At 37.5% G+C, this 26,678-nt stretch overlaps 1 protein-coding gene across 2 annotated transcripts; it reads left to right on the top strand.

The window, feature by feature from the left end:
* On the top strand, nucleotides 1-26,655 carry OS9 (OS9 endoplasmic reticulum lectin). Of its 2 annotated transcripts, XM_072407241.1 has the most exons (15): nucleotides 2-191; nucleotides 7,503-7,679; nucleotides 8,907-8,970; nucleotides 9,067-9,143; nucleotides 10,676-10,774; nucleotides 11,871-12,072; nucleotides 13,412-13,558; nucleotides 13,904-14,037; nucleotides 14,894-14,939; nucleotides 15,095-15,180; nucleotides 15,460-15,681; nucleotides 17,260-17,461; nucleotides 18,136-18,303; nucleotides 20,797-20,906; nucleotides 23,832-26,655. In XM_072407241.1, exons 1-15 carry the CDS (start codon nucleotides 39-41, stop codon nucleotides 23,970-23,972), a joined length of 2,028 nt encoding a protein of 675 aa, XP_072263342.1. In that variant the 5' UTR covers nucleotides 2-38; the 3' UTR covers nucleotides 23,973-26,655. The 2 variants fall into 2 exon arrangements, with proteins under 2 accessions (XP_072263351.1, XP_072263342.1); XM_072407250.1 differs by lacking the exon at nucleotides 18,136-18,303 and having other exon boundaries at nucleotides 1-191.
* Nucleotides 26,656-26,678: the final 23 nt, after the last annotated feature.

Below are 26,678 nucleotides of genomic sequence, written 5' to 3'. Positions count from 1 at the left end.
CGGAGGAAGGTGCATGTTGTTGTTCCAGGCGAGAGAAGATGGCGGTGCCCGGGGTATGGGCTCTGGTTTCCATAGTTCTATGGATGCTGTGTGGTCTCACATCGGCGTCGCTGGGCTTCCTGAACCTGGAGGAGCTGACGGAGATGAAGTACGGGATAGAGATCCTGTCAGAGCCAGTGATAAAGGGACAGGTAATAGAAGGAAGGGGCAGCAGCTGTTACCGAACTATAGTGGGCTGCGCATCCCCTCAGCATGGCTGCCCCCGCATTACCCACACTGCTTCCTGGTTCTGTCTACCCAGGACATATGGAGGCAGAAACCACTGGCAGTGTGATGAGGACTGGGCTGATATGTAGGGGCCCATACAAAGTCCAGGCTGGGGCCCCCAGGCTTTCTGTAAGTCCGGGCTGGGGGCCCCAGGCTTTCTGTACAAAGTCCGGGCTGGGGCCCCCAGGGGGGAGGGTCAGACTATGATCCAGTATAAAGTAATTGGGAGTAGACTAGGGGGGGTTCTTCTGACTATAAAATGCCATTACAATGAGAAATGGGGGACGTGGGCCAGGAATTCCCTGATGGAGCATCCACGGGCTGGGGGGGGGAGCAGGATATTACATTATACTGGTGGTGTGGAAGTCAGGCCATGGGGTGATTGTTGCCATTCTTGATATCAGTGGCAGACATAGTGTTCCATCATTGGGGGTCAAAGAGAACCATCATCGGTGTTGGTAAGGGTAAGGGCACTAGTGACCTATCATTGGTATTGCTGAGAGAAATGGTGCCCTATGGGCATCTAGTGCCCTGTTGTAGGGGTCAGTGGAAGGAATAATTCACCATTGTTCATTGTTGGGATATTTGTCTCAACATATTAGGCAGTGTGGTGTTGGTTACTGTATAAAATCCTCACTGTGAGTTAATCACAAACAAAGAAAAAACAAAGCTTTATGGAGCCTAGACATTCATTAATTTTTTGAGCAAGCTATGCTTTGATATCCAAAAAGAAACAACTGCAGAGTTTGTCTTGGTCATTGAAGAGTTACAAGAGGCTGCAGAAAGAGCTCACCCCCCTAAGATCACCCACAACCTCAGCTGGGTTTAGCTAAAGATTTCTTCTGCAAGTCATGCAAACCGCACCCTCCCCCATCCCACCTTAGTATGTTGGATGTCCCTAACCTGGGGACTACCTGTACTGTGTCAATAGAATAGTGGGAGGATTGGTGTCATGTGGGAATTATAATACCCCGTTGGAGTTGGTGGAAGGAATGGTACCCCAAAGATCATTTAATGGAAAGCAAAGAGCCTCAGTTTAAGGACCACCACTGGTTTATTTCAACTGGGAGTCCTGGGGCGCCCTTTGTAGAATGGTGAAATCCTTTCACTTGGAAGACATGGAGCTGGAGGCATTTGCTTCCTCTGCCTTTACAAATAATATTGGGCTGTTTTTACTTATTGTGGGAGTCTGCTGTGAGTTATGTAACTCTGTGCTCCATGTGTGACCACAGCACCTGGCCCAGGGAACTCTTCCAGCAATGCTTTATTTGTAACCTTGGGATGTTATGTAAATAAATGTTGCAAAGAGAGTCACTCATTGTGCTTATTTGTTAAAAAAAAAATTTGTGATGATTGTGTTTTATTTAGGTGAATCTATATAATTTTTCAGAAATCAGTAATTCTCTTCCAAATAATATTAATTTCCTACATAGCCCCTTTCTTACCTATAGACTAACACATGCACCCATCTGAAATAAAATACAATAAGTGGCCGCACACTGAACACCAGGTGTGTACCATATGTTCCAATAAACTGTGTTTTCAGTACAACACCTTTCACCATGGCCTTCAACAACTGTGGCCCCATGGTGAATGTTTTTATATTTCTTGATCAGAAATCTCTCCCAACAGTGAAAGGGCCGTAGGTTGTGTTTCTCCCACCCACTCCCTCCCCAAAACAAGGGTTCCCAGGCCTCCCCTGATGCCACAACATACAGTTTTTCTTCTTTAGAAACAATAGGAACATTGAAATTACCCATTTCTTTCTATACAAAGGAGGTCAAACTTATTTTCAGTACAGGTAGTCCCCGGGTTTAGGACATTGGACATACAGACGACTTCTAGATACCAACAGGCTTCCCCGCTCAGAGGCTTGGAGTGGGGTGGTTTGCATGACTTGCAGAAGAAATCTTTTGCTAAACACAGCTGAGACTGAGCGCTTGTAACTCTTTAATGACCCAAGACAAACTCTGCAGTTGTTTCCTTTTGCATATCAAAGCACAGCTTGCTCCAGAAGTTAATGTCTAGGCTCCATAAAGATTTTTTTTTTTTTTTGCTTTGTTTGTGATTAACTCACAGTGAGGATTTTATACAGTAACTGACACCACACTGCCTAATATGTTGAGACAAATATTTGTCCTAAAAGCATTTATTTAAATGCTGTATCTGTTCTGACTTACATACAAATTCAACATAAGAACAAACCTACAGTCCCTCTCTCGTATGCAACCCGGGGACTGCCTATACTTCCAAAGCACAAAAAGAGGAGGAAATTATTGCATCTCTTAAGAAGGGAGAAGCCTTTATTCCTAAATGATGTTATGGAATCGCAAAAATATAATCACAAAAACCTGCCACCTGGATGTACAAAACACAAACAGTTCTGTTCAGTCTTGCAAAAACAAGATGGATGGTAATATTGGCTCTATGAAAGAGCCCTTTCATACCTATGGTGGGAAACTGTGAGCACCCAGCAAACCGCCACAGTGTGCCTGGGATAGGCAAACCACGGTGCAAGTAAACACATTTGCCTTGTGGCTGTGGAAAAGCAACCATGCAGCCAAAAACAAACTGTCGTTTTTTGGAACTGTGCCATGATCCTCTCCATCAGTGTACACAATATAGAGAAGGTTGGGACCGCTGTTGACACTGTAACATTAAACTGCAGTCAACTGTGGGTCTGAAATGGCCTAAAAGTCAATTTGTTTGAGTTTCCAGATGCAGATTACCAGGTGTCCATTAAACTTAATAAAGCTGTGGGACCAGTTGGTATTTATTCCAGACAAAATGCAGGGATAGTTGTTGGGCCATTACCACTACAAAAGTTCCCCATCACTGGTGGACCGCTAATATGCTGCCTATCCTTAAGAAAGGTGGTGAGGAAGCTGACAATAAATTTACTCGTAAATAGTAGAATCATTCCTAAAATCAAAGATCAAAATTCATTTAAAAAACAGCTAGCTAAACCTAAAATCTCGTAGCTTTATTGAGGACATGTCATGTTAGACTATTCTGATGTAAATATTTATATCATATACTATATTAAATGTTATAAACCGAGAAGGTGTTGTGGAGACGGCTTTCCAGTAAAGCGTTTGATAAAATTTCATATAATGGGGGAGAAAAAAAATGTTGCCAGCTAGGACTTAAGCCTTGGGTGGTTCATTGGATACACAATCGGCTAAAAGATTTTAAAATGTTGTAACATGCAGTCCCAATTTATTGTAATGTGTCTATAAAGAAAAGATAAAAATAAGGTTTGATGGGCAAGTATATATATTTTCTGATAACATGAGCAGGAGACCATGAGACCGTCATGGGGAAAAAAGAAGGGGGGTGGGCATGATTAAAACCTTTTAAATAAATGAAAAATGTGAAAAGTTCAGGAGGGTAGTGTTTTGGATATCAAGAACATGGGGGAAGTAACCTCAAACTATGATCAACAGGTGGAAAGTTCACATCAAATTAGCCTCTTAAAGAAGTATTTACTGAAAGTTGTTGATTCTCAGAACAGATTTTCATCGGAATTGTCAGAGAATAGGATAGTGAGTTTAATCATGCTTGGGACAAATATAAAATCATACAAAAAGCGATTGTTTTGCCACCAGCATGTTAAACCCTTACCAAGCCATTTTTTTTTTTACATTTTGGCACTGTGATTGCTCAATTTAACATCTTTTATATTTTTAAAACAACCTAACAAAGCTGGTATTGTTTCCAGGACAGATAGAGCTTTCTTATGGTAGCATTTACAGAAATAAAAGATTATTTTCTCACAGTGTCTCTTTCTGTTAGAGAACAAAGATCTTTGACAGGAAATAAAGATATACTGTGTCTTCTGCTCTGAGACAGTGATTGGTTATCACAAGGATCGCTTGTTCAGGAATTAGTATTTTTGGTCTTCGACCTTAAGTTCAGATGTCAGCTGTCCAGTGATAGCTGACATTACAAGGTTGTGTATAGCCAAAGGCATATGAAATTTAAAGGTCCCTCTTTGGACTTTAATCCAGAGTTTCTGAACCAGGGGTCCTTCAGAAGTTGCTAAGGGTTACTTATTCCTGGGTAAAAATCTCATACCTCTCCTAGACAATTGCAATTTCAAGCAATCATGCCAATGCTCCTGTAATCCAGAAAAAAAAAATCATCAAAACCCTCAGTTTCAGTATTGTCTTTTGTTTCCATCACTGTTCATAGTGGTTTTACCCACTGACCTCCACATCACTACGATGGGTTGCATTGGTGAGAATTTCCTTGACTTTCACAGTGGAGAAATATGGAAAGCAGAGGTCCAGTTATTTATAGATTAGATTATAGATAACCCTTACACTGTGATATCTGGTCATTAAAAATAAATGATCTTGCATGACACTTCATTGTATAAGCATAATAAGTATTCGGTGCTTGTTGGCAATTCTGCCTAAAATGCAGGGAGAGGATTTTATACACCCCATGGCAAAGATTATGTAATCACTGCTCTTGAAAGATGTACATACAGCTGTTTTACTTTCTTCACAGGTATTACTCAAACAATTTTATTTACCAGTTGAACATTTTCATGATAATAATGTGCATATACATTGTCCATATTAACACAATAAGGACATTGTACACTAATAAAGAAAGACAGAAAAGAAGGTTTTTTTTTAGGCAACATGAAATTGTATTAGTGATAAATTTGCATAATACATTTCCAAAAATATTCAATATAATGTGAGTGGCTGGGGAAACGGTACAGGTCAAACTTAATATGGCCTGTTAGGGGCACTAGATAAGTAACTTCTACTTGCACTATAAAGCATAGCATGTCGCATATGCACGTCGATAACTCGACACGTTTCGCCCGGGCTTCTTCAGGGGTATTTGTACGTTTTGCAATGATGCATGTATTAACTTGACCGTATCTAGGTACATAGTAAATATACAGTATAAGTACAACTTAATATATGAACTTAAGTGAGGTACATATATCTAAGAATAATAAGGGGGGGTATTCTGTAGAAATAGTAATAATGATCATAATAATACAGTGTTCTCCCCAGAAATTTTTTTCACCCGGGTGGTAGGAAGCTGTAGCCGGGTGGTAAAAAAGGGGGTGTAGCAAAACACGGCAAACTTGGTGCTCCCAGTTGTTTATGCCATGGGTATCCAGTAACCTCCTATTGTTTCAGTGTTCTACCTTCTTCCAATTATTTGTTACAACTTTGTAATGCCTGCCCTTAGGAGATATGGAGGTTTGTACACACAGAGCTGTGAGGATGCAGAACAACATGCTGAGCTAAAGGTGGATATATGTCACAGGCAGATTTTTTTTTAAATAGAAATCCGAGCTATGAGATGGGGCCGGGGCTGCCTGTGTCTCCTTCACATGAAGGCTGAGCTGTGTGCTCACCTCTCATGGAAGCAGCAATCCTCTGATTGGATGACGCAGAGCACGGAGCAGCCTCACTGAGATCCGTGCATCTGAGGATGAGAGCCGCTGAGGAGAGCTGGGCGGGGTATTCAAATCAGCTGGGCGGAGCAACCGGCTAAAAACCTCTGGGGAGAACTATGTAATAGTATTATCTCCTAACAAGAAAAATCAAATAATACTGTAATATTGAACATTAGTATAAGTAAGCATATATCTATATGTTATAGAACCATCTTTCAGGTATAAATAGTTATATATACATACATAAATAGTGAGCTATGACAGGTTACGACAGTAAAAACAACAACAATAATACTAGTGTACAGACTTAAATATTCCTTGTAGAAAAAAGCGTGTGAAAGCTTTAGAAGCATATGTGGGAAACAATAGCCCAAACGATTTTTGAATGTAGGTCCCAGACATGGAGGTGAAAGGTTAAAGATAATTTCCCCAATGGGATGACCTATAGTAAGGTGAGTATATATCATGAGCATATTTATAAACTTATTAGTGGGTATATATCTTGAGCAAGATACAAACTTATTGTATTGTATTATTGTTTTTTAATAGTTAGTAAATTTCATAGGTGCAATGAAAAAATATATAGTAATATACTAATGAATATTTCAATATTTAGTAATAAGATTAGAGTGAGGTGTATCTTTTATTAGAGAAAGATAGGAAAAAAATATTATGTAAACATAAAGATTACCTTTTTGAAGGGTGTGATCATTTTTACTGTTTCTACAGAACCCCCTTTATTATTCTTAGATATATGTACCTCACTTAAGTTCATATAATACTTTGTACATATACAGTATATTTACTATGTACCTAGATCATCGCAAAACATACAATTACTCCTGAAGAAGCCCTAATTGGGCAAAACGCATCAGGTTATCGACATACGTATGTGCCACATTATGCTTTATAATATCCGTTATATTCCGGTTAGAAGTTACTTGTCTAGTGCCCCTATCGGGCCATATTGAGTTTGACCTGGACTGTTTCTCCAGCCACTCACACACTAAATTGAATATTTTTAGATATGTATTATGAGAATTTATCACTAATACAATGTTGCCTAAAAAAAAAAACCCTTCTTTTCTGTCTTTCTTTACTTATCTAAAACCCAGGGTTGGCAACCAAGCCCTTTTTAGGGCAAATAACTACATACAAACTCATTCCACTGTAAATTAGTTTCAAATTTCTACTGACATTGTACACTAGCTAGTGGTGTTCATTCACCGTTCAAACCTAAAGGCCCCCTGTGTATAAAAGCCTATTTCAGGTGGTGACAGGTGCTGGTATTAATCAGTTATAGGTTTTATATTGCCTGCACCTGGCTACCTTTATATGTAAATTATTCTAAATATGCAAATATAGCAATAAATAGATCACTTTCACTTCCCCTATAATAAAAGTCTGCACATTTCTTCAAAATGAGAACACAACACTACATCTAATTGTTTTCAATATGATCTCTTGATACAATAAATAAAGGAGAAAATTGTATTTACCAGGGCTTCAGCTTGTTTGGTAAAGAGAAGCTATTGCTTCTATCATTTCTCCTATTTCCTAGTTTATACTGCCTTTAGTGTACTATTGTTGTCAAATATCTATGTAGAGGAGTTGAGGGCTAGGTTTTTAACTAGATGGTCAATGTGACATCCATGGAACTAGTATTTATTCAAAATGGCCATTCTGGCAACCTCAAGGTTTCTTCTAAAGCAGAACAAAGTGATCCTTATGAGGTTTCCCATAAAGTTTAAGCATATATAGCAAAGAGAAGGTACAAAAAGTTAAACCTTTTTTGTTTCTACAGAGCAAAGCTGACAACATTGTTACGATTGCCTCAAAATACAAGCAGAATTACGAATGTAAGCTCCCAGCAGTTGCTGTGAAATTTCAGCAGGAGAAAGAGGACGAATCTCAGGCTTACTCAGGACTTGGAATTCCTGATCTCTTGAAACCTATGGAAGCTGCACCGTGCCTAACAAAGGTATACTTTACCTTGCAATACATGTATAGGGTCCACTTCCAAATTTCATGTTTTCAAAACATACCAATTCTTCCAATGAAATGTATGCATTCACTAAATCAGGCTGTGAGGAGATAATACGGTGAATCCCCCCTAATTCCTTCTTCATTTTCTTCAAAATAAGAACTTGTGTAAGTGAGGCATGATCAGTGGTGAAAGTAAAGCTACGTACACACGTCAGATTTTTATCGCCCGATAATCGGCATCGGCCAATTATCGGGCGAAAATATGCCGTGTGTACAGTCGGTTGTCGTCCATCGTCCGGACGACCGATCTGCCGGATCCACGGACGATGGACGACAGCCGATCCTAATGAAAGGGAAGGGGAGAGCACGCAGCAGGGTGCCGCTCCGCTGCTCTCCCCCTCCCCTCTCCATAGAGCATGAACGGTGCTGTATGTACAGCACCGTTCATGCATCGTGCACTCCCTTGGAAGTTGGAAGTGTGTACGCAGCTTAAAACAACAAACGGGGTAGGGTGTGTTCAGGATAATGGAGGCAATAGGAAGGGTAAGACGTGTTCTGGAGGATTTAGGCAAGAGAAAGGTAAAGTGTACCATTGTCTTTTCCTCCTTTGGAACATTAGTTCATACAATTTCTTTTCATATACTTGTAAAGTTAGGTAGATGTCCATTTTTTTTTTTTTTTTTACTCCAGCCTTGTCACATGGGTCATTGGAATAATACCATGACATTTATGTCTTTCTAGCTGTCTGCCTCCCAAAGAGTGACACTAGTGTTTGTGTGATTTAAAGAAAATCTGCCATGAGAGAAGCATGGAGGCTGACCATTTCAGACCTTTTTAGCTTATAAAACTTTTGGAAAGTACCTAGCTGTCATGAACTTACTACTGTATATTGAGATGCTATTGCCTTGATTCCGTTTGGCTATTCTGGTATGCATATATTTTATTTGGGTCAGTTATTCAAAATACTGAATTGGCGACTAAGCATTAGTGCATATAAACTAGAGGTCATCAATCACATCTTTCATCTTCCTGTCATAAAGACAATTCAGGCAGTTTGAAATATTGACTATGGGGTATTGAACTAGTTCTGACAAACATATGTCTCTCTGTCACTGGCCGGTGACCTGTGTATGGGAATTTTTTTAGAACAAAGGTTTTTGTTTGTATTGTATGGGTAACCCATGTTCTTACATTCTGGAAGTCCTAATTGTTTGTCTTTCAGACCAAAGACTGGTGGACGTATGAGTTCTGCTATGGAAAGCATATACAACAATACCATATTGAAGGTACATATGCAATAACATTAATTCTACAAAAAAGTGATTGCCAAAGTTATGATGTTATAATTTCTGTGACCATTTTAACTTTTTTTTCCCCCCCAGAATCTGAAGTAAAGGGAGACATCTTGTACCTTGGGTACTATCAGTCAGAATTTGACTGGAACAACGAAACGGCAAAGGTAAGCAAGTTTCCTGTCATTAATCTTTTTACCCTTACCCTTTAACTTGTATTGCATCAGCAGATGAATATATAACTAATCCAGCAGTTTATTGTATCTGATAACTAAAGATTTGGTTAATTCAAATTATGCCAATAAGAAAATAAATGGAATATTAGCTGTGTGCTGACCATTTATTATTATTATTCAAAATAAACTCTATAGCCCCTACATATCACGCCACGCTATACATTTAATAGGTGTTGCAATTGACAGACGGATACAAACAGTGACACAGGAGGAGGAGAGGACCCTGCTCCGAAGAGCTTACAAAGAGGAGGAGGAAGTAGCACACAATAGGAAGGCAGTTGTTTCACTGCCTATAATTCATAAGAAGATATTATTCAGTTGGGTAACTCCTATCAGTTACTTCACCGCACTGCTTATTTTTGCCCAAAAGTGGGCAGGTGACACACGAGACAGCAAAGCTGATATAGGAAATAGAGGTGCCACCAGTCTTGGCTTTGCAGCATAAAGGAGATATAGTGATCACAACTTTAGCTGCCAAAAATTGAAAATCCTTTGCCGAGCGTGTGGTTAACTAATTTGTTTCAGTTTCAACAGTTTTATTTAGCCATTTGCCTGTCGTTCTGGTCTGTAATTAAAAAACCCAAATGCTACTTTTGATTTTAGTTGTCCGTTATCTTTTTTTAAAAATGTCCATGATTGCTGTTTAAGTGTAAATATCAGTCCATATTTTAAAATGTTTATTCTGGTGCAGGCTGGAAATTAAAACCAGTATCCACTTGATTGCTGTGGAAAGCCAGTTTCTCCTTTTAGAAACTTAAGGACACATGGTGTTCCACACTAAATATAAAGCAGTGCTGAACCCAGAAATTTTTTTAACCTCCTTGCTTTTATTATCCTCTGTATACAAATATATTCCCCTTTGTAGAACCTGTATTCCCCCCTAGTTCCTCAAACACATTGGTTTGTTGTTCAGACCATTTTTGCAACATTTTGTTGCATTACTTTAATACCTTTCTCACTTTTTGGAAGCTTCCCCACTCAAAAGCAGCCCAAACCCCTTGCACTCCATTTAATGGACAATATGTAAAAGCAAAGGGACATTAGATCCATCAGTTCTATCACATACATACTTTTTCTACTTTCAGAGATTTTATAAACCAGACAATGTAAATTATTCCGTACTCTGAAATGGAGTGGTTCATATTACACTTCTTGATTAAAAAATGGTTGGTATTGTGAAAGTTATGAGGAAACTCCAAATTTGGTAGAGGGCAGCATGGTGGGTGATGTAACAACTGCTGAATTGCTATTAATGCAAAAATCTTAATAATCTTTTGTATTTTCATCCATATTTAAATGCAAATTCATCGTCTGATTCAAGTTTTGCAAGTATGTATAGTATTTGTGGTCAAATCACCAATCCTCTTGACCTGTCTCAGAAATTTACACATGTATGAGCAGGATTTTTTGTTTAAACCTACCCAGACCTCATTTATTGGATTTAATGAAGTTTTCTCTCTTAGGCTTCCAAACACCACAGACTAAAACGCTACCACAGTCAGATGTATGTGAACGGTTCTAGGTGTGATCTAACTGGGAAAACCAGAGAGACAGAAGTTAGGGTGAGTATGGTAGCAGTATTTTTTTACTGTGTCTGTAAAGCCAAAGCCTGTATGTATTGCCAAGTACAAAAAAAAAAAAATTGTCACAGAAAGTGAGTGTGCAAATCAGTTTGGTGGTAATGGCCCAATAGGGTATAACCCCCTTGCTGTGTCTCTGGACAGAAGGGGGAATCTACCTGAACAGACCTGAAAAGCAAACCTGACTGTACTCTATTCAAATCAATAAAAAGTTTACTTTTAAATATACTTTTATTATAATTTGTTAAGTTGATAAGGCTACTCTTACATTAATGTTTTAGATATGGAGATATGTAGACCAATGACAAGAAGAAACTTTGTATTTGACTTGGGCCTCATTTACCTTCCTGCAACCCAGCTGATGAGATATTGCCCACCCATATTGCTCGTATATGGCTTTGTAAGTGCCTGATAGAAGTAGTAAAGTATGACCGCTGTGTGACGCCCCAAAGGAAACCTTGAAGAAGTATTAGTGCACTCCATGTACAAATAGTTACCAATACAAAAAAAACAAACAACTTTTTTGTGTTTAACATTGGGAGGCATTGATAAGATAATTTAAAGCAATCGATGAACTCAGACTGAGAGCAAAACATTCTTCTAGGTAGTGTAGCCTGTTCAGCTGATCATTGAGGATCATACTGCAGCTGGTTGGAGATACAGGCAACATCAGAAGGGATATACCAACATGCACAAAGGACTAGCAATCATTCAAAGGGAGCAAGCATTGCTGAATGCCTGGCTGTATGCTCAGTAGCCTGGGGGACTGGACCAAAATGCAGATACAGTGCTACTTCTCTGCATCCTGCTAACCTATTCTTTAAATCTTATATTCAGTTCAGAGAAGCAGTAAACACTTGGTCAATCATAGGACTTGCCTGTATAAGATTTTGCTTCACGAGTAAATGCATATCTGTAATTTCTGATAAATTAGCAATTGGGTTTTAACGTTCCATTGTTTTTTAATGTAGCTTGCAAATCTGTACATTCTGGGTTTTTTCTGCAGAAGTAAAAATATTTGTGAGGGGATTTTGTTTTGTTAAATATACAGGTTATCTTGGGTATTTTGTTTTTACAGTTTGTGTGTGAAGAAGGCTCTGGAGACTACATTGCACGAGTGGATGAGCCCCAGTCTTGTGCTTATGTGCTGACTGTACATACCACTCGCATATGCAATCATCCCTTCTTGCGCTCTCCTTCTACAGGCACCCCACAGTCCATAAGGTGCCATCCCGCTCTCAGTCCCGAGCAGTATGTTGAATATGTTAAAGCACAAGTCTGTAAGTAAAGAAGATTTTTTTTCACTATATATGGGAAGAAAGTAAATTCCAGTTTTTAATGTATTAATGTAGCCTACCAAGGAAGAATACTAGAGGTGTCGGAGGCAGTAAAGGCTTTATGAACTAACATGTCGCACTTTTAAAACTGCAAATTTAGTACACAGGGTTGGTACCTTATACAAATGTCCTGTCTCATGGCCCCCGCTGGAGACTTCTGTCCGTCCTTCCTTTCCTGCCCAGATGAGCTAGGTATCTTTCTAGAGACACCTCAAAAATAAAAGATCAACTGGCTGGCCCACCACTCATCTGTCTGCAGCAGATTTCAGGAACTTAATTACTAAAGTCTTTCTAGATGCTATGGCACACCTGCTCGTCTCCATCAAATCTATGCAATTTCTAAACATTGCTGGAGGTGTTGTGAGGAGGTGGGCTCATCGATCCATAAATTTTGGTCTTATCCAGTACTACAGCCCTTTTGGTCTGTGAATAAAGAATTACCCAAAAATTTATGGATTACACAATCCCTGGTGACCGTTTTTTTTTTTTTTTTTTTTTTTTTTTTTTTTTATTTTTTTTTTACTACATTTTAGCACCCCATGATTCAGATTCCCAAAACATAGTGGTCAGGCATCATATAATTGCAGCTAAAGCCTGTATTCCATTGGTTTGAAAATCCAACACCTCTCTTTCAGTGGTTTCATGATATTAAAAGGATCATAGTCATTGGGGACTTTACTGCAGGCCTTTGTGACAAGAGAAATTTACTTGGTTCTAATGGAGGTTATGTGTAGCTTCTTCTGAATATAAGAGCTATATGTGTACCTAAATATGGATATTTCCTATGTAGCTAAAATTAACTGGGTATACCAGCTAATTTTTGTATGTTCAGTTTATTTGTTTTTTTTTTTTTGTTGGTTTTTTGTGATCCTGCTTTGTTGTATATTTGTATATGTTAAAAACTCTATGTTCAGATTTTCCTGTATAGTGCCCTGCTAATGCGTAAAATGTGTACATGTCTGCCTTTGCTGTAATATGTGTTGTAATTTTTCACCCATCTTGTTTAGTTGTATGTATTTTTGAACCTTGCCAAAGTAAAAAAAAAAAAATGAGAATTTAGGTCATTCTTACAAGAAAAAGGCTAGTGTGCCTCTTCCAGAAGTGGTAAAGCTCTTTTTTCAACCAGAATAGCTTGTAAAGTTCTACTTTTGTTTTGAAAAAGTCTGCGTCAATTGAATGCATACCAGTATTAAAACTGTACATTTCTTTGGCATTGATGGACCAAAAAAACATTTTTTCCAGATGTGTTTTTTTTTTTTTAATTCCCTATTTTCTTTCCCAGCTGACACAAAGCGCATTGTGGAGGAATTGTCAGAAGAACTGAAAACACTTGATCTAAAAACATTGGCCCCCAAAGTATCATCTTCTGATCAAGAGAAGCTGCTGAATATAGCAGAATCTGCAGAGGGACATCCACAAGAGGAAAGTGGTAGGTAATATTGCTGGTGCAGGGTGTACATGGTGGTTTTGGCAGTCTATGTCACTTCAACAAATGTAAAAGCAATCTGGTTGTGCTTTAAAAACCTGAAATACAAGCAGTTTTCTTGAAAATTAAAACTGCAGGTTTCTGGTGTTATGAATGGGTTCTGAATCGTTGTTTAGACAGGGCAATAGCTATTATTTCCTAATTGTGTTATATTAAGATTGGATTTTATTCACCTGTAGTGTCATGGTAATGCTATTTTAGTTCAAGGTTTACTTTTAATGTGGTGTTGGATTTATTATAGTGTGTATTCATTTTTTTTCACTTTATAACTACAATCTTTATTTAAAGATTCTGCTGCATCTGAGAGTACTGAGGATGAAGGTGGTGTAAAGATCGAGCAAGAAGAGGCAGAACCTGATATCTGGAATAAAATAATGAATCCACATGACGGAGAAACTGAGACACCAGATACTGAACCCTTGGTAACGACTTTCTGCACTGTGCATGTTATAAAGCAAATATTTTGAAATTCACCTATAACACTTCAATAAATCTAAAAAGTGAAGTACAATACAGAATTTTGATTTTTATCGCACTACCCAATTTAGGAATAATATTTTCATTTAAAAAATGTCCAAATTGTTAAAATGGCAAGGGGATGCAGACGAGGTTCACAATTGTGAACTTCTGAGTGTGACATGTGACCAATTCTAAACAGACCCTTGTCAATCTCAGGTTCCCACAGAGTAGTGCAAAAAAAATTGTAGTATCTTGTCTACCTGTCTAGTAGATGCAGTGATCAACTGACAAATTACAGTACAGAACCTGCCTTCCTGCAGATCCCTTTCACCTAACACAAATATTAGTTCTCAGAACTGAAGACTGTAGTATTGTTACCTTAACACCCAGTGCCATGTACTTCTCTATCTAATAGCAAAAGAGTCCTAATCACATGCTGAAATGGCTACTTTGTAGTATAGGGCTGCCAGGCTATTTTTCAGTAAAGATGGTTTCCAGAGTACCCTAAATGTCCCCCAGCCTTTTATTGGTGCACTAGAGCATTAAAGGGAAACTTGTTACAAAACCCCAATTTTAATTGAATTTCTGTGTTCAGGTCTAGCAGCACCGAGCAATTGAGGTGATTTCATGGTCTTCTAAAACTGACTGCAACTCTATAAATTGTTGCTATTTTAAAATTGCAAAATGAAATTAAAATGTCATCGGTGTAACCTACACCATTAAAATATTGGTGCAGTGGCTGTTATAGATTTGCTTACCATAATTTCTAATAACATAGTCACTATTTTTCTACAATAATCCTTTTTCTTCTTTATTTAGCAAGGAGTGTTCACCAATACCAATAATCCACCTGAAGAGATGCAAGGTTAGTGAACAATGTGATACAATTATTTCTTGGAAGGTCTGTTCTGTAACAAAAGTGACATATTTAATAATATAAACATTTGTCCTTTTTATGTGTAAAAAAAAAAAAAAAAAAAAAAAAAAAGGATTTACGGATCATGGCTATTATCACTCTAGGTACCCAGAAGGCTCTCCGCTACAGAATAATACGAGATCCAGAAGACCTAATGAAATTTATTGAAGATTTAAAAAAACATGAAAAGGTACTCTACATGATTTAGGTTATTGATGTTTTATAGTGCTAAAAAAGTGATGTCTTCTCCTTATGCTGGAATTCATCTTTCTGGATTTTTGCAGTTTTTTCTTTTTTTTTTTTTTTTTTTTAAACTAACTAGAATTACTCGTTACAATATATGATTTATTATTTTGGTTATTACCATTTGTTGCAAAAGATTAGATATTAACCCCCTACTTTATTTTTTAATGGTTGCTAGTGGATGTGGTTAGGCTGTATTATGACACTTTGTGTTTTATCTTTTTAGGATAAAAGTAAACCTGGCTCTGAGGACAAAGTGATGCAGAGTGATACTGAATCAAACACGGTGGATGAGCTGAAAGATGCAGAGGATGAAGATGAGCAGGCTCTCATGAAGGAGTTTGAGAAAGAGTTAGAAAGCGTCCTTCTTCCCAAGTCTGATGTATCCCAAATGAAAGAGAGTGTAAAAACAGAGATGGAAAAAGAATTTAACAACATTATTAATGAGGTAGTCACTTCTAAATTGGTAAACATCTGCTAGGGAACCCTCTAATATGGCATTCCAAAAAAATATTGCAGCCAGAAGCTTCTGCCTCATTCTGCAGGTCAAAGAATGATTGAATGTTGAGGTTCAACTATTTCGCTTATCTTGTGGTTTAAACACTTGCCACAATGCATAACACTAGATTTCTGGTTCATCAATACACTTTTATTTGTCATAACCTACATTCAGCCTGCCTAATGGATAATGAGGACTAGCAGCAAGTAGAAAGTAGAAAAGTGATCTCAATCTGTGCAGTTTGACAGAGATGTGTAAATAATAAAACTGGCTAAACAAAATGACAAATTTACTGTTGTCATGTGTTATGCCTTCATAACTACTATTACCATAAATATCATAGGCAGGGGTCAAATTTATTTGAAAATAGATACGGCCAGGTTACTCAGAAATGTAGAGATTTTGTGTGGACAGGTGGATTGGGGGTTGCCAGGTGAGTTATGAAAAGTTGCAGACAACTTGTGAATAAATCTGCCCACCATATTTTCACCAGAGCACCCCACTAGTAGTAACTGCCAAGTGTACAGTTGTGACCCCCCAAACACATGTACAGATGGTAGCTACAAGAGGTAGAAGCAGAGTGCGGTACAATGACAAAGGTCAGTGCAGGCCACTAACAAGCATATTCAGGAACAAGTTGAAAATAGTAATCAAAGCGACACGTGTAGAATAGTGGGGCAACGGTACCAGAATGAAGGGTACTGGATTTCTGCAGTCACTGAAGCACATAGTCAAAGCCATCTCCTGACTGGTCTGGTGTCAGAGCTCCAAGTGAAACACTGAATTTGTTACCAACAGACAGGAGACCTAGGGCTGAAATAGAGGAATGGCAGATTTCTTTTTTCAGTTTATCCATTTCCATAAAGTTGAAATGTGTGAGGGTTGTTTGCATTCGGGAACAGTCTGCTTTAACTCATGCTTTCTCCTGAGGCATGACTACATGGCTCACAACTACTAGATATCTCCATTTTTAGTTGTGAGGGGCACAGGCTGGGTACATTGCCTACTTATTTGTTTCTGTTTTCTTAGAATCCATTTATATCACAAAGCTGCCAATGCTTACATATTCTTGGATATAGAATATCACATTAACTGCTTTTTGTGATACATTACATTAGGCGTAGAGAACACCACTGTTTTTAGGCTGTCTTTATTTTGTATTAGTATCAGCTCCATTTCTTACACAAATAACAGGAAAAGCAAAGGGACTGGGGTACTAGGGCTGTTCTATTGTGGGTAAAACCGTCTGATTTTATTGAAGTGTGTTCTATAGAATCTTTACTTCTATGACATGCTGAAGTGCATCATATTATCCAGGCCTTTGTACTGGATGTTCTATTGATGTTTTTCACCTCCTTATGGGTTATTTGCATGTGTTACCCATACTTTTTTTTTTTTTTTTTTCTTATAATGGTCATATCTGATTCCCCAGAGATATCTGGGATCCAATCCAGAACTCCAGATGAACATTTTTTGTATTCTTACTAAGCTCTCACACTTCATTGCAAACAATCTATGTATTTTTAGGCTCAGGAAGAGTTGGAAACAGAAGGTTTAAAGGGAGAATTTGACAGAAAGCAAGCCACTAAATCACTTGCCACAACATTGAACAAATTAATAGATAAACTGGACAATGCTGCAGAGGACAAAGGAGAAGAGACCCAGCTTGATGAAAGCAATGAAGTCATGACTCAAGGTGACAAGGAGCCTGCTGTGGGCATCCCAACTGGTAGGTGTATTGGGTTCTTAGTAATGATTATTCTACTTATGTCTGTAATGCCACTGTGTTCCCCAGCACCTTATATACAATAATAAGCTGTCAGCAGTAGTCTTGTTCCTGAAGCAACAAAAAACGTTAGCCACTTAACAAATGTGTGCAAGTATTTATAGAAAAATACGTTTCTAGATTTTTCAGATGTCTCATATATAGACGTTCAATCATCTTGTCTGTGATGAATAACATAACATTATGCATGGTGTGGGGTTGGTTTTATGGTTAGTATTACACACAACATGAGTCATATTGGTTAAGCGTCTCAAAGAGCTGTTTGTTTTACTCCACATCAGCTATTCATGTTCATTTATTATTGTTCAAGCTCTTGATAATTGTGGTTACTAGTAACAAGTTTGAGAAATAAGGCCCAAGTATCTACTTTGGAAATCGATAATACTATTTCCTATAACTGTTTCAGGTCTTCCTTTTAGTAAATATAAAATTGTTTAGTGGATACTTTAACTCTCATCTGGTTATTAGAAACCTCTGCCTTGCTGTGGGAGAATAGGTATTGATAGTATCAAAAATCTAGATGTGGCCTTGACTCACCCGAACGGCCATTACCTTCCTGTTTTTTTCAGTAATAGTAAATAGATGGGTTAATTTTTCCTGTCACCTCTTTATATCAGATGACCGTTCGGATGACCGTCTAAAAGTCAGGGTCACTAAGATACGGAGGGGCAGTTCTGAGCATACCGAGAGAAGGTTGAAGGAAATGAGCAGTGAAAACCCACAGATGAGGCACATTGAAAATGTTGTTAAAGACCTGCTTGAAAAGGAAGGCCTGAAGGCAAAAGGTAGGCGTGTGTTGCCATTGTCTGTCAGTCTGGCTCCCTTTGGTTGTGTGTGCTGTGCTCAAAGCAAAAGCAGTCAGATGTGGTGGGATATAGGGTTTCTGAATTGCACTATTTGGGTTTTTTGTGTGCTTCTTTATCAGTTCTAACCGCCTTTAATCCTTTTAGTAATCTGCTCTGGTCTGTTTCTTTACATTTCTGCTTTTCAGCTAGTTTTCTTTGAGGCTATTTATTTTTTTTTTTCTAGTAGATATTATTCTTTTTTTTTTTTTTTTTTTTTTAAAGCATTCTCTAGTTCTAAACTGTAGACTGTTTGACATTAACCTTTTCCTTGTTTTTGTCTTTTTATGAGTATCTGTATTGTAAATTTCACACTCTTGCAAATCCTGGCTCCAAACTTCTGTAAATATATTAACAGCTAAATTACGACCACAAAGTCACCAAGTAATCACTTAACCTATGTTAACGACTGCAGTAATGGTGAAGGTGAAGCTCTACTTTTAATTTACTGGTAAAGTTCTTAGCAACATGTGGCTTTCCATTAATTCCAATCCTTATACACCTATAAAGAATCCAGATTTTGTATGGAGCCCTAATGTTTCTCTCAATGGATATTAAATAACCCCTCCCCCATTTTTTTCTGATATCGGCCCTGTGGATCAATGTCATGGAGTCTCTATGGCTAGTAGTGGCTCTTGAATTTAACTTCTGACTGACAGCGTCTGGGGCTTCAGCAGGAAATGGGGGATTTTACACCCTGCATACTTCTGAGCCCTAGAATCTGGAGTCATCTCAAGGGACAAAGGAATATATCTGAAGATACACATAGGTACCCTTCTTAAGCGGAAGCTGCAGTTTTTTTTGCAGTGATCATGTATTCTACATGCTTAGATTTGAATTAAATCCGATCTCCAGGATACATTGTTAAATTGTTTTTGTTTCCCATAGGATTTCTAACTTTGGAAATCCTGTACACATCTAATGCCCAGCCAGTCAGGTGACACATTTTATTTCCTCGTTCAGCAACATTATCTTCCAAAGTTGCTTTTCTACCACCTGCTTGTTCATCAGGCCTTCAGTCTTCATAACCTCATTACGTTTAGCAGAGTGGTGAGCCAGACAGCAGAGTTCCCTTATGGGCTGTGCAGTGTAGAGATGTAGTATGTGCAGCACAAAAAAAATCTGTACAGAATTAAGTTTTTGGTAAGTACAGGTACATTTAAACAATGTAGATATATATGTATTTTACCTGTCTAGCTTTTGTGCTGGAGGCCCATTTAAAACCTAAATGTGACAATTTGAATTTTGACATTTGGCATTGTTTAGTGTGTATTTGACACTGCTATGTGTATTGTACTGAACCTTCTCTCTTTTTGATAACCACGTCTGAGATTTTATTTCCACATAGTTGGGATTTTGAGAGTGCATAGTTTTCAAGCAGTCCCCAGACTAGTAAGCTTGTCAAAATACTTGAACCTGCTGTGATGTAATGGTCTAGGTACCAGGGTTGTTACGCCGTCTCCCTGGATGTTTAAAACTCTTACATGGGCATTTCAGAATCTGAACACCTGTCTGGTACAATGTTTCCTTCTGATAGTACCACAGGTCTTGACCTTAAGTTTGTTTGTCTAAGCACCAGTGACATCACTGCCTCTTGGAATCCTGAGGAATCCAAATCCAATTTGAATGTGTTCCTGCAGTGTACATACACAAGCTGGCTGAAATGGCATGGGGTGGAAAACATTGCATAGACGTTAGAATGGCATAAACATTGCATTGCAGGGCCAGCTTTATATAACTCACCATTAACTTTCTCCATTTACTTTCATTTTAATCTCCACTGCTCCACTTTGACCCCCACTTTATTTTTTTACTGTACCCCGAGTCAGCAAAGCACAATTCGCTTTACCTAACCTGGCTTTAAAAATTTCTAGGGTAGCAACAGTACTGGAGTACAAACTTGGAGCACCTGTTTTGACCATAAAATAATCCCTTTGTTCCTATGACATGCCTCTGGATCCTGTCCTGGACATCTCTCTAAACTGAGATTAAAGCTAAATTATAGTGCCGCAAATAAAATAAAGAAAAATGTTATCAGGCAGGTTCATTATTGCAGAAGAGACAGGTGAGGTCCCTTCTGCAATAAATCACCTTTACCTGCCTGACCGCTGCCTTCTTTTAGGAAAATCGAGTAACGTCACCCCTGTCTGGCCAGTCAAGATGGCCAAAGACTGGAACATAGCAGATGACCGTGCATTCCAAGCAATAGTGACAAGTCTGTTTAAAAAAAAAAAAAAAATGTCAGCCAAGCAGAAATGGTTGTTTTTATTGCATCAGATAGAGACAATAAAAATCCTACCTGGTTTCAATTTCGTTTTAAAGAAAGTGTTTTGTTCTTCTTGGCCTTCATGAGCTACTGTAATAGATTAGTAAGAAAGTGTGCCATGGATGTCTTTCTAAGTATTTTACATACATCATGGTTTATTTCCTTACCAGGCAAAATAGAGATAAAAATCCTGACCAATGCTTTTGGAGAGGATGATGATGGACACTGGCTTTCTGAGGAAGATACAAAGAATCTGAAAGAGATCTTTTTCAACTTACTGGTAATGTGTACTTTAGTAGTCCCTTTAAGATGTCTTGGTGTTTATGAAACCTGCAAACCATTTTAATATCCATCTTAGAAAATTAATCATTTTCCCCGGACTCCAAAATTCCTGACCAACTGTTCTTAGTGGTGTGGAAAAAGAATGTATATCCCATGCAAATTGCTTTCAACATATGTGAACAGGAATGAATGTCTTCATTCACAGAATGTAAACAGTACAGAACCAATAACTTATGTGAAAATGGACCCATGGGTGTATTTACTTTTTCCACAGTATACTTATCCATTTTTTGATATTTTTATTAAATAATTGATTGGAAGGGCAGATATTGCTTGTTTTTGTTCAAGTACTGTATATAATATTTATCTGTAAGTACTATTTCAATGCAGATTGTAGTGTTCATGTGTTTAAATGTGTTAAGAAAGTCATAATGTTTTTTAAATGACTGTACATTATAACAAGAGTTTAAAAAGGAAGTTCAGAGTTTATGATCCCTTCCTCATTCTGTGGTTACACATTGTGTACTCCAGGCAATGATTAAGGTTTGGCCTGAGCTTGGCAAAGTTTCTACATTTTACCTCCAGCACCACCTGCTTGTGTCTTAAACATAAAACACATTTATTCTCACTGGAACAATTAAAGTTTATGTTTTACAAACACATTTAAAACATAAATTTACTGGTTTATCTTTTTAAGTAAGGACATGTAGTGTAGGTCTGCCCACTACATAAACATAGTAAAATGCTTAACTGCATGTTCAAAACTAAAGCAAGCCATCATTAAAGTAATACATATTTGACTGACGGATAAAGTGCTACAAACTGTATACTGGCAATTGCTTAAAATGAGTGTCTGATGCCGAATATCTTTGTTCCATGGCCCATCCCTCCCACTGTTTTTTGTCCTATCACTTTGATAACCCGGCATTCCTACTGGTAAGACACAAAAAGTAGTAGGGAAAAGCCAGTGATCAAAAAAGAAAGGTTGTTGTACTAAGAGCATGCAAGGTATGGGGGCGCCTAAAAGGTGCTTGCTTTTTGGAATCCAGGTCAGTATGCAATTTTGGTCCACAGATTTTAAACATTTGATTTAGATAAGACAGAATTGAGAAAAAACACCTTATATTTTACTCATTGTGCCAGATGTACAGTCATGTGAAAAAGTAAGCTTACAAAAGTCAGTTTATGATTTTTTTTTTTCACCCCCAAACATATTTGAGCAGGCAAATATTAGATTGCCGTTCATACTGTGCCCAAACACATGACAGAATGAATACGCTGTGTTATTTCTCAGTATCTAATTTATTAAAAAAGCAGTTTTTACAAGGGGGGGGGGGGGAATAACCCTCATCAATAACCCTCAACAATAACCCTCAACAATAACAACTTATAAAATCCATGAAATTGTCTTTCGGATTAGGCTTCAATGTTTATAACCTTGTTAGCAGGAATGCAGGTGTGACAGATATTCATTAAACACCATTTATCTGTGCCTGGTGTTTTCTTGGCTAGTCACCTGTGTTGCGTCATAACAAGATTTTGAGCTTTTTCATTCAGGAGACAATTCAATTGTGGCTCCCTATGGGTTTAGCAAGCTATTTTAAAAGATCACAAAATTATTGATGGTAAAATGTTCCACTGTAAAAAAAAAAAAAAAAGTCCCCAAGAATCCCAGTTTGATATTGCCCCAATTTACACTGCATGGAAGTTGTACCAGGAAAAAACATTTATTGCCTAAAAAGAATATGAGAAGATATGAAATTAGGACAAATGTATTTGGCCACAGTAACAGTAGCATGTTTGATGCAAACCAAAGACTGCATTTCGGGAGATGAACTTCATACTAACTGTGAATCACGGTGGTATAAATGTTATGATCTTTGGTTGCTTTGCAAATATAAGGCCATCTTTAGAAACATTTGGAGGAAATCAATCTTTTAACTTGATATTAATCCAAAGTATGTAGCGCATAGAGGCAAAAGAAAATTGGTTTGGCAACCAATGGCACATAAAAATATATATATTTTTTTTTTTTTATTATTTCTGAGCGTTGCCAATTTATCTTTTACCCGATGTGTTTCGCCTTGTGGCTCCTTAAGGGGGTTTTAGAGACTCTTTGTAATGGATGATGGATAAAATTCGAGAAATATTGTGGTGTAATAGTGGCAGTTGTTTTGAGCTCTGTGTTGGGATCAGAGAGAAGTAGTGGTAGCAATAGTAGTTGTTTTAAAATTTGCACAGAGTAGTGTATGAAAGACCGCATGACAGCCAAGAGTGTGACTGGCTGTGGCAACCTGAAAAGCTTTTTGAAGTGAGCAGAAATGGAAATCCACAAAAATAAAGTTGTGATCACAAAATATATATTCACTTCTAGTCATTAAAATTTTATGACACACACACAGGTTTGGATCCTATGTTTTAGGGATGTGTGTGTGCGTTATTTTTAGTGCAAGAAATCTATTATATCAAATATTGATTTATAAATCCTGTTATATAAATCCTGTTTAATAATAATAATAATAAAAATATTGTCTGGATGCTACGTGAAAAACTTCACATTCTTGTTTTTGTTCCATGGCATGACAGTTTTAGTTACTTTCATTGTATCCGTAAATGCCTGGATGCATTGGTGGCAGTAGTCCATAAAACTGTAATTATTGGGTCAGTAATGTTCTGAGCAGAGTCTGCTCCTTTTGCTTCATATGCTATGTAGGTTGGGACCCTAAGGTTTTTATTGAAAGCCTGATTTGTAGTTACCAAAACAATAGTAAGGCGGCTTTTGGGTGGTGTGAACATATATTTTTTTCTATTCATTTGTAATCTCTAGCCACACCTTACTTTATGACCGTCAAAATTGTCACATAATTCGCTATATTATTTGTATGCCTCAAACCAATATCTTCATTGTCACTTTTGGTTTTAGATCCATGGGTCAGAGGACGCTCACAAAGAACAAAAGCGACAACAGCAGCTAGAGGATAACTACCGCTTTGTCTGGAACCAAAATCAAGATGACACAAGGAGCAACAGTGCTTCTACAGACTCTGATGATTTGGATTTCTGACTTGAACTATTAGAGAATTCACCAGCACAGACCGGATTGCCTGACTTTGCCCTGTGGACTTTGTAACAAACCTTTTAGGATAATGTGCTGCTTCTGGAACAATGGGAGGGATTGCAAGCCTCTAGAAGAATATGCGGAGGCCTCAGTCTAGCCTGCAATAGTCAAAAGTCAGTGTTAGATGCCTGCTGGATGAATAAGGCACAACCAGCAGAATGAAAGCAATTATTTACCCTGATTTACAGATTTCATAAGTGTGATCAAAGCCTCCTCACACAACCAAATATGTACATGTACGAATTTATTTAAAAAAAAATTACATCCTACCATCCATGTTTACTGCACAAATATACTGTCAATTATCTTCTAAGGTCTTAGCTAACAAGAGTTAAATTATTGTCATTATGACGCCCAGAAAAGCAAAATTGGCTTTGTTCTGACAAGATATTGTGGAAATAAAACATAACAGCTGAAGCAGAATGACCAGAAGAATGTAAACTTTGCTGTTGTATAACTCAGGAATTATTTCTTTGGAAGTATCTAGAATTGTAATATAAACTAACAATGTTCAACCTGGCAAAAAGTAAATGCAGCATTAATGTGGAACGCCTTGCCATTAGTATAAGAACATGTGAAACTCGCTTCTCCTTGCCCTGCTCTTGCTGAGATCTGCTGCAGGAAGCACTTTTGTTACTCTGTGCTCTGCCTGTGTAGTGTGCATCACACTTCTTTTTTAAACTGGAGAAGTCTTCCACTGTATCTCCACATTGTGCAAGCAGAGAGGGGTGAGTTCTGCTTTCAGTTCTTAAGTATAGTGAATTTGCATTGAGCATACATTTTGAGTTATCACAGCAGTAGCAATTTTAAAATAAGTTTTTACTCACATTTGCTTGCCCTCCTAATATTATTTCAATAATTGTTTGTTTTTTTTTTTTTGTTTTTTTTGGACACCTGTCTGGTTAATAACTGTTCTATTTTCCTTACAGAGAAAGCAAGCCTTTTAATTGTGGCCGATATATGCACTTGTTTTGTGGGAAGGAACAGAAAAGTAGGATATGGCTCCCTCCATGTAATAATTAACTGTATGTTGTAAAACAAGAATTTAAAACTATGGTTACATGTTGACAAGATTTACATTTTGCTGATCCTTTGCACATGTTTACTGTACACTTTCCTTTTAAAGGGACATGATTTTTTGCCATTTTAAGACGCAGATGTGGACATGACATTCCTAAATTAATCTTACCAATGTGTAATTTTTTTTTTTTTTCAAATGCATTTTCTTTATACATGTGTACAAGGTGGAAGCTATATCTGCTGTGTTGTCGCCTTGATTAGGAATTCTGCACACCCATCATATGACATTTTTATTGTTTTCTTCCCAAATACTAAAACATTTTAGATCGGGTGGGAGACAAACTTATCATTTAAGATATGCACTTGCTGTAAATGCTTCTTGGTGTTTAAGTAATGTGTACATTAACCAGCACTGACAGGAGTGAAGCAAAGTAAAGCTCTCCATGCACCACTGGATACATATTCTCTACCCCTACTATATAGTGTGATCTTTCTTGCCTTCTGACAATCAGAAAAGGGATAATTGTAGCAAGTAAAATTTATGTACAACTTTTAAAAAGCAGGTGGACAAGTGTTTAAATTATAAAAGGTCTGTAGACTTTCTAAAATGATACCAATATTTTCAGGTTCAGATCTCAGCAGGCTTCTATCTTTAGTCTATGGCAAATCTAAACCGTCTGTACCAAGCTTTAATATGTTAGATCTGCTAAATATGTAGTGTAGAGGCGAACTCCAATAATTTCTTAAATTGGACAGGCATGCGTATAGTTATTGGGGGGGAAATAATTCTAAATAAATGACATGGCCAGGTTAAGATAAAGTTGACATTTTTTACATGGTTTCAGCATTCCTAATTTTTTTTTACAATGCCTATTGTTTTCTACTAGTTCACTGATGGAGGAGAGATGGGGGCAAGCATAAAAAATGCAATTTGTGCAGTATTGCAACCCTGTATACATGGTCACTGGAGTAACTGTTATGGAGCTGTCAAATTACAAATAGATTTTGTCCTATATTCTGATGCTGCATGCTTCTAAATGCTGAAGATATATATGGAGTAGATTGGCTTTATACACAGATGTTATGTTTTGTGTCTAATTCAACTTTGAAGTGTTCAATAGAACCATGCGGGCAGACATGGTCTGTCCCATGGGAATTTGAACACTTTCCAGATTGATCATAGCAGTGGCCAGTTAAATGGGGTTGGAGGTGAGGTTATTTGCAAAGCCACATTTTTATTTAATCTGCAATTAGGATGACTGAATTTATTCTTTTACAGTTCTAAAAATATGAAACATTGCTATTTGTATGTTAGGCATATTTTTTTTTTTTTCATCCTTTTGTTACCTTTTGCATTTAGATGTCTTGTTAGCAAGTGCCAGGAGAATGATTACAGTTCCAGAGACCTGCTGAAAATGTGCAGTTTGCAATATGATAACTTTTTTTGGTATTTTTTTTCCTAATGTGAAGGAGTGCGTGAAAGTGTTTTGTTTTTTGTTTTTTTCTTTAATATTGTCATGTCAAGTCTTCTTTCATTTCTGAGGTCTTGATTAATTTATGTTAATTGTATGTCCCTTACAGAAATATTTATTAAAATATGCTTTACTTATTTTTTTGGTTTAATTTTGTTTA

This window comes from Pyxicephalus adspersus, chromosome 1 (assembly GCF_032062135.1).
Source record: "Pyxicephalus adspersus chromosome 1, UCB_Pads_2.0, whole genome shotgun sequence".
NCBI classification, from domain to species: domain Eukaryota; kingdom Metazoa; phylum Chordata; class Amphibia; order Anura; family Pyxicephalidae; genus Pyxicephalus; species Pyxicephalus adspersus.
This window is presented reverse-complemented; position numbering and strand designations above follow the sequence as displayed.

Coding starts and splice junctions, on each gene's coding strand:
- OS9 (XM_072407241.1), top strand. CDS start 39: ATGGCGGTGCCCGGGGTATGGGCTCTGGTTTCCATAGTTCTATGGATG. Junction 7,680..8,906: donor CTGCACCGTGCCTAACAAAG/GTATACTTTACC, acceptor TTTGTCTTTCAG/ACCAAAGACTGGTGGACGTA. Junction 15,682..17,259: donor TTAACAACATTATTAATGAG/GTAGTCACTTCT, acceptor ATGTATTTTTAG/GCTCAGGAAGAGTTGGAAAC.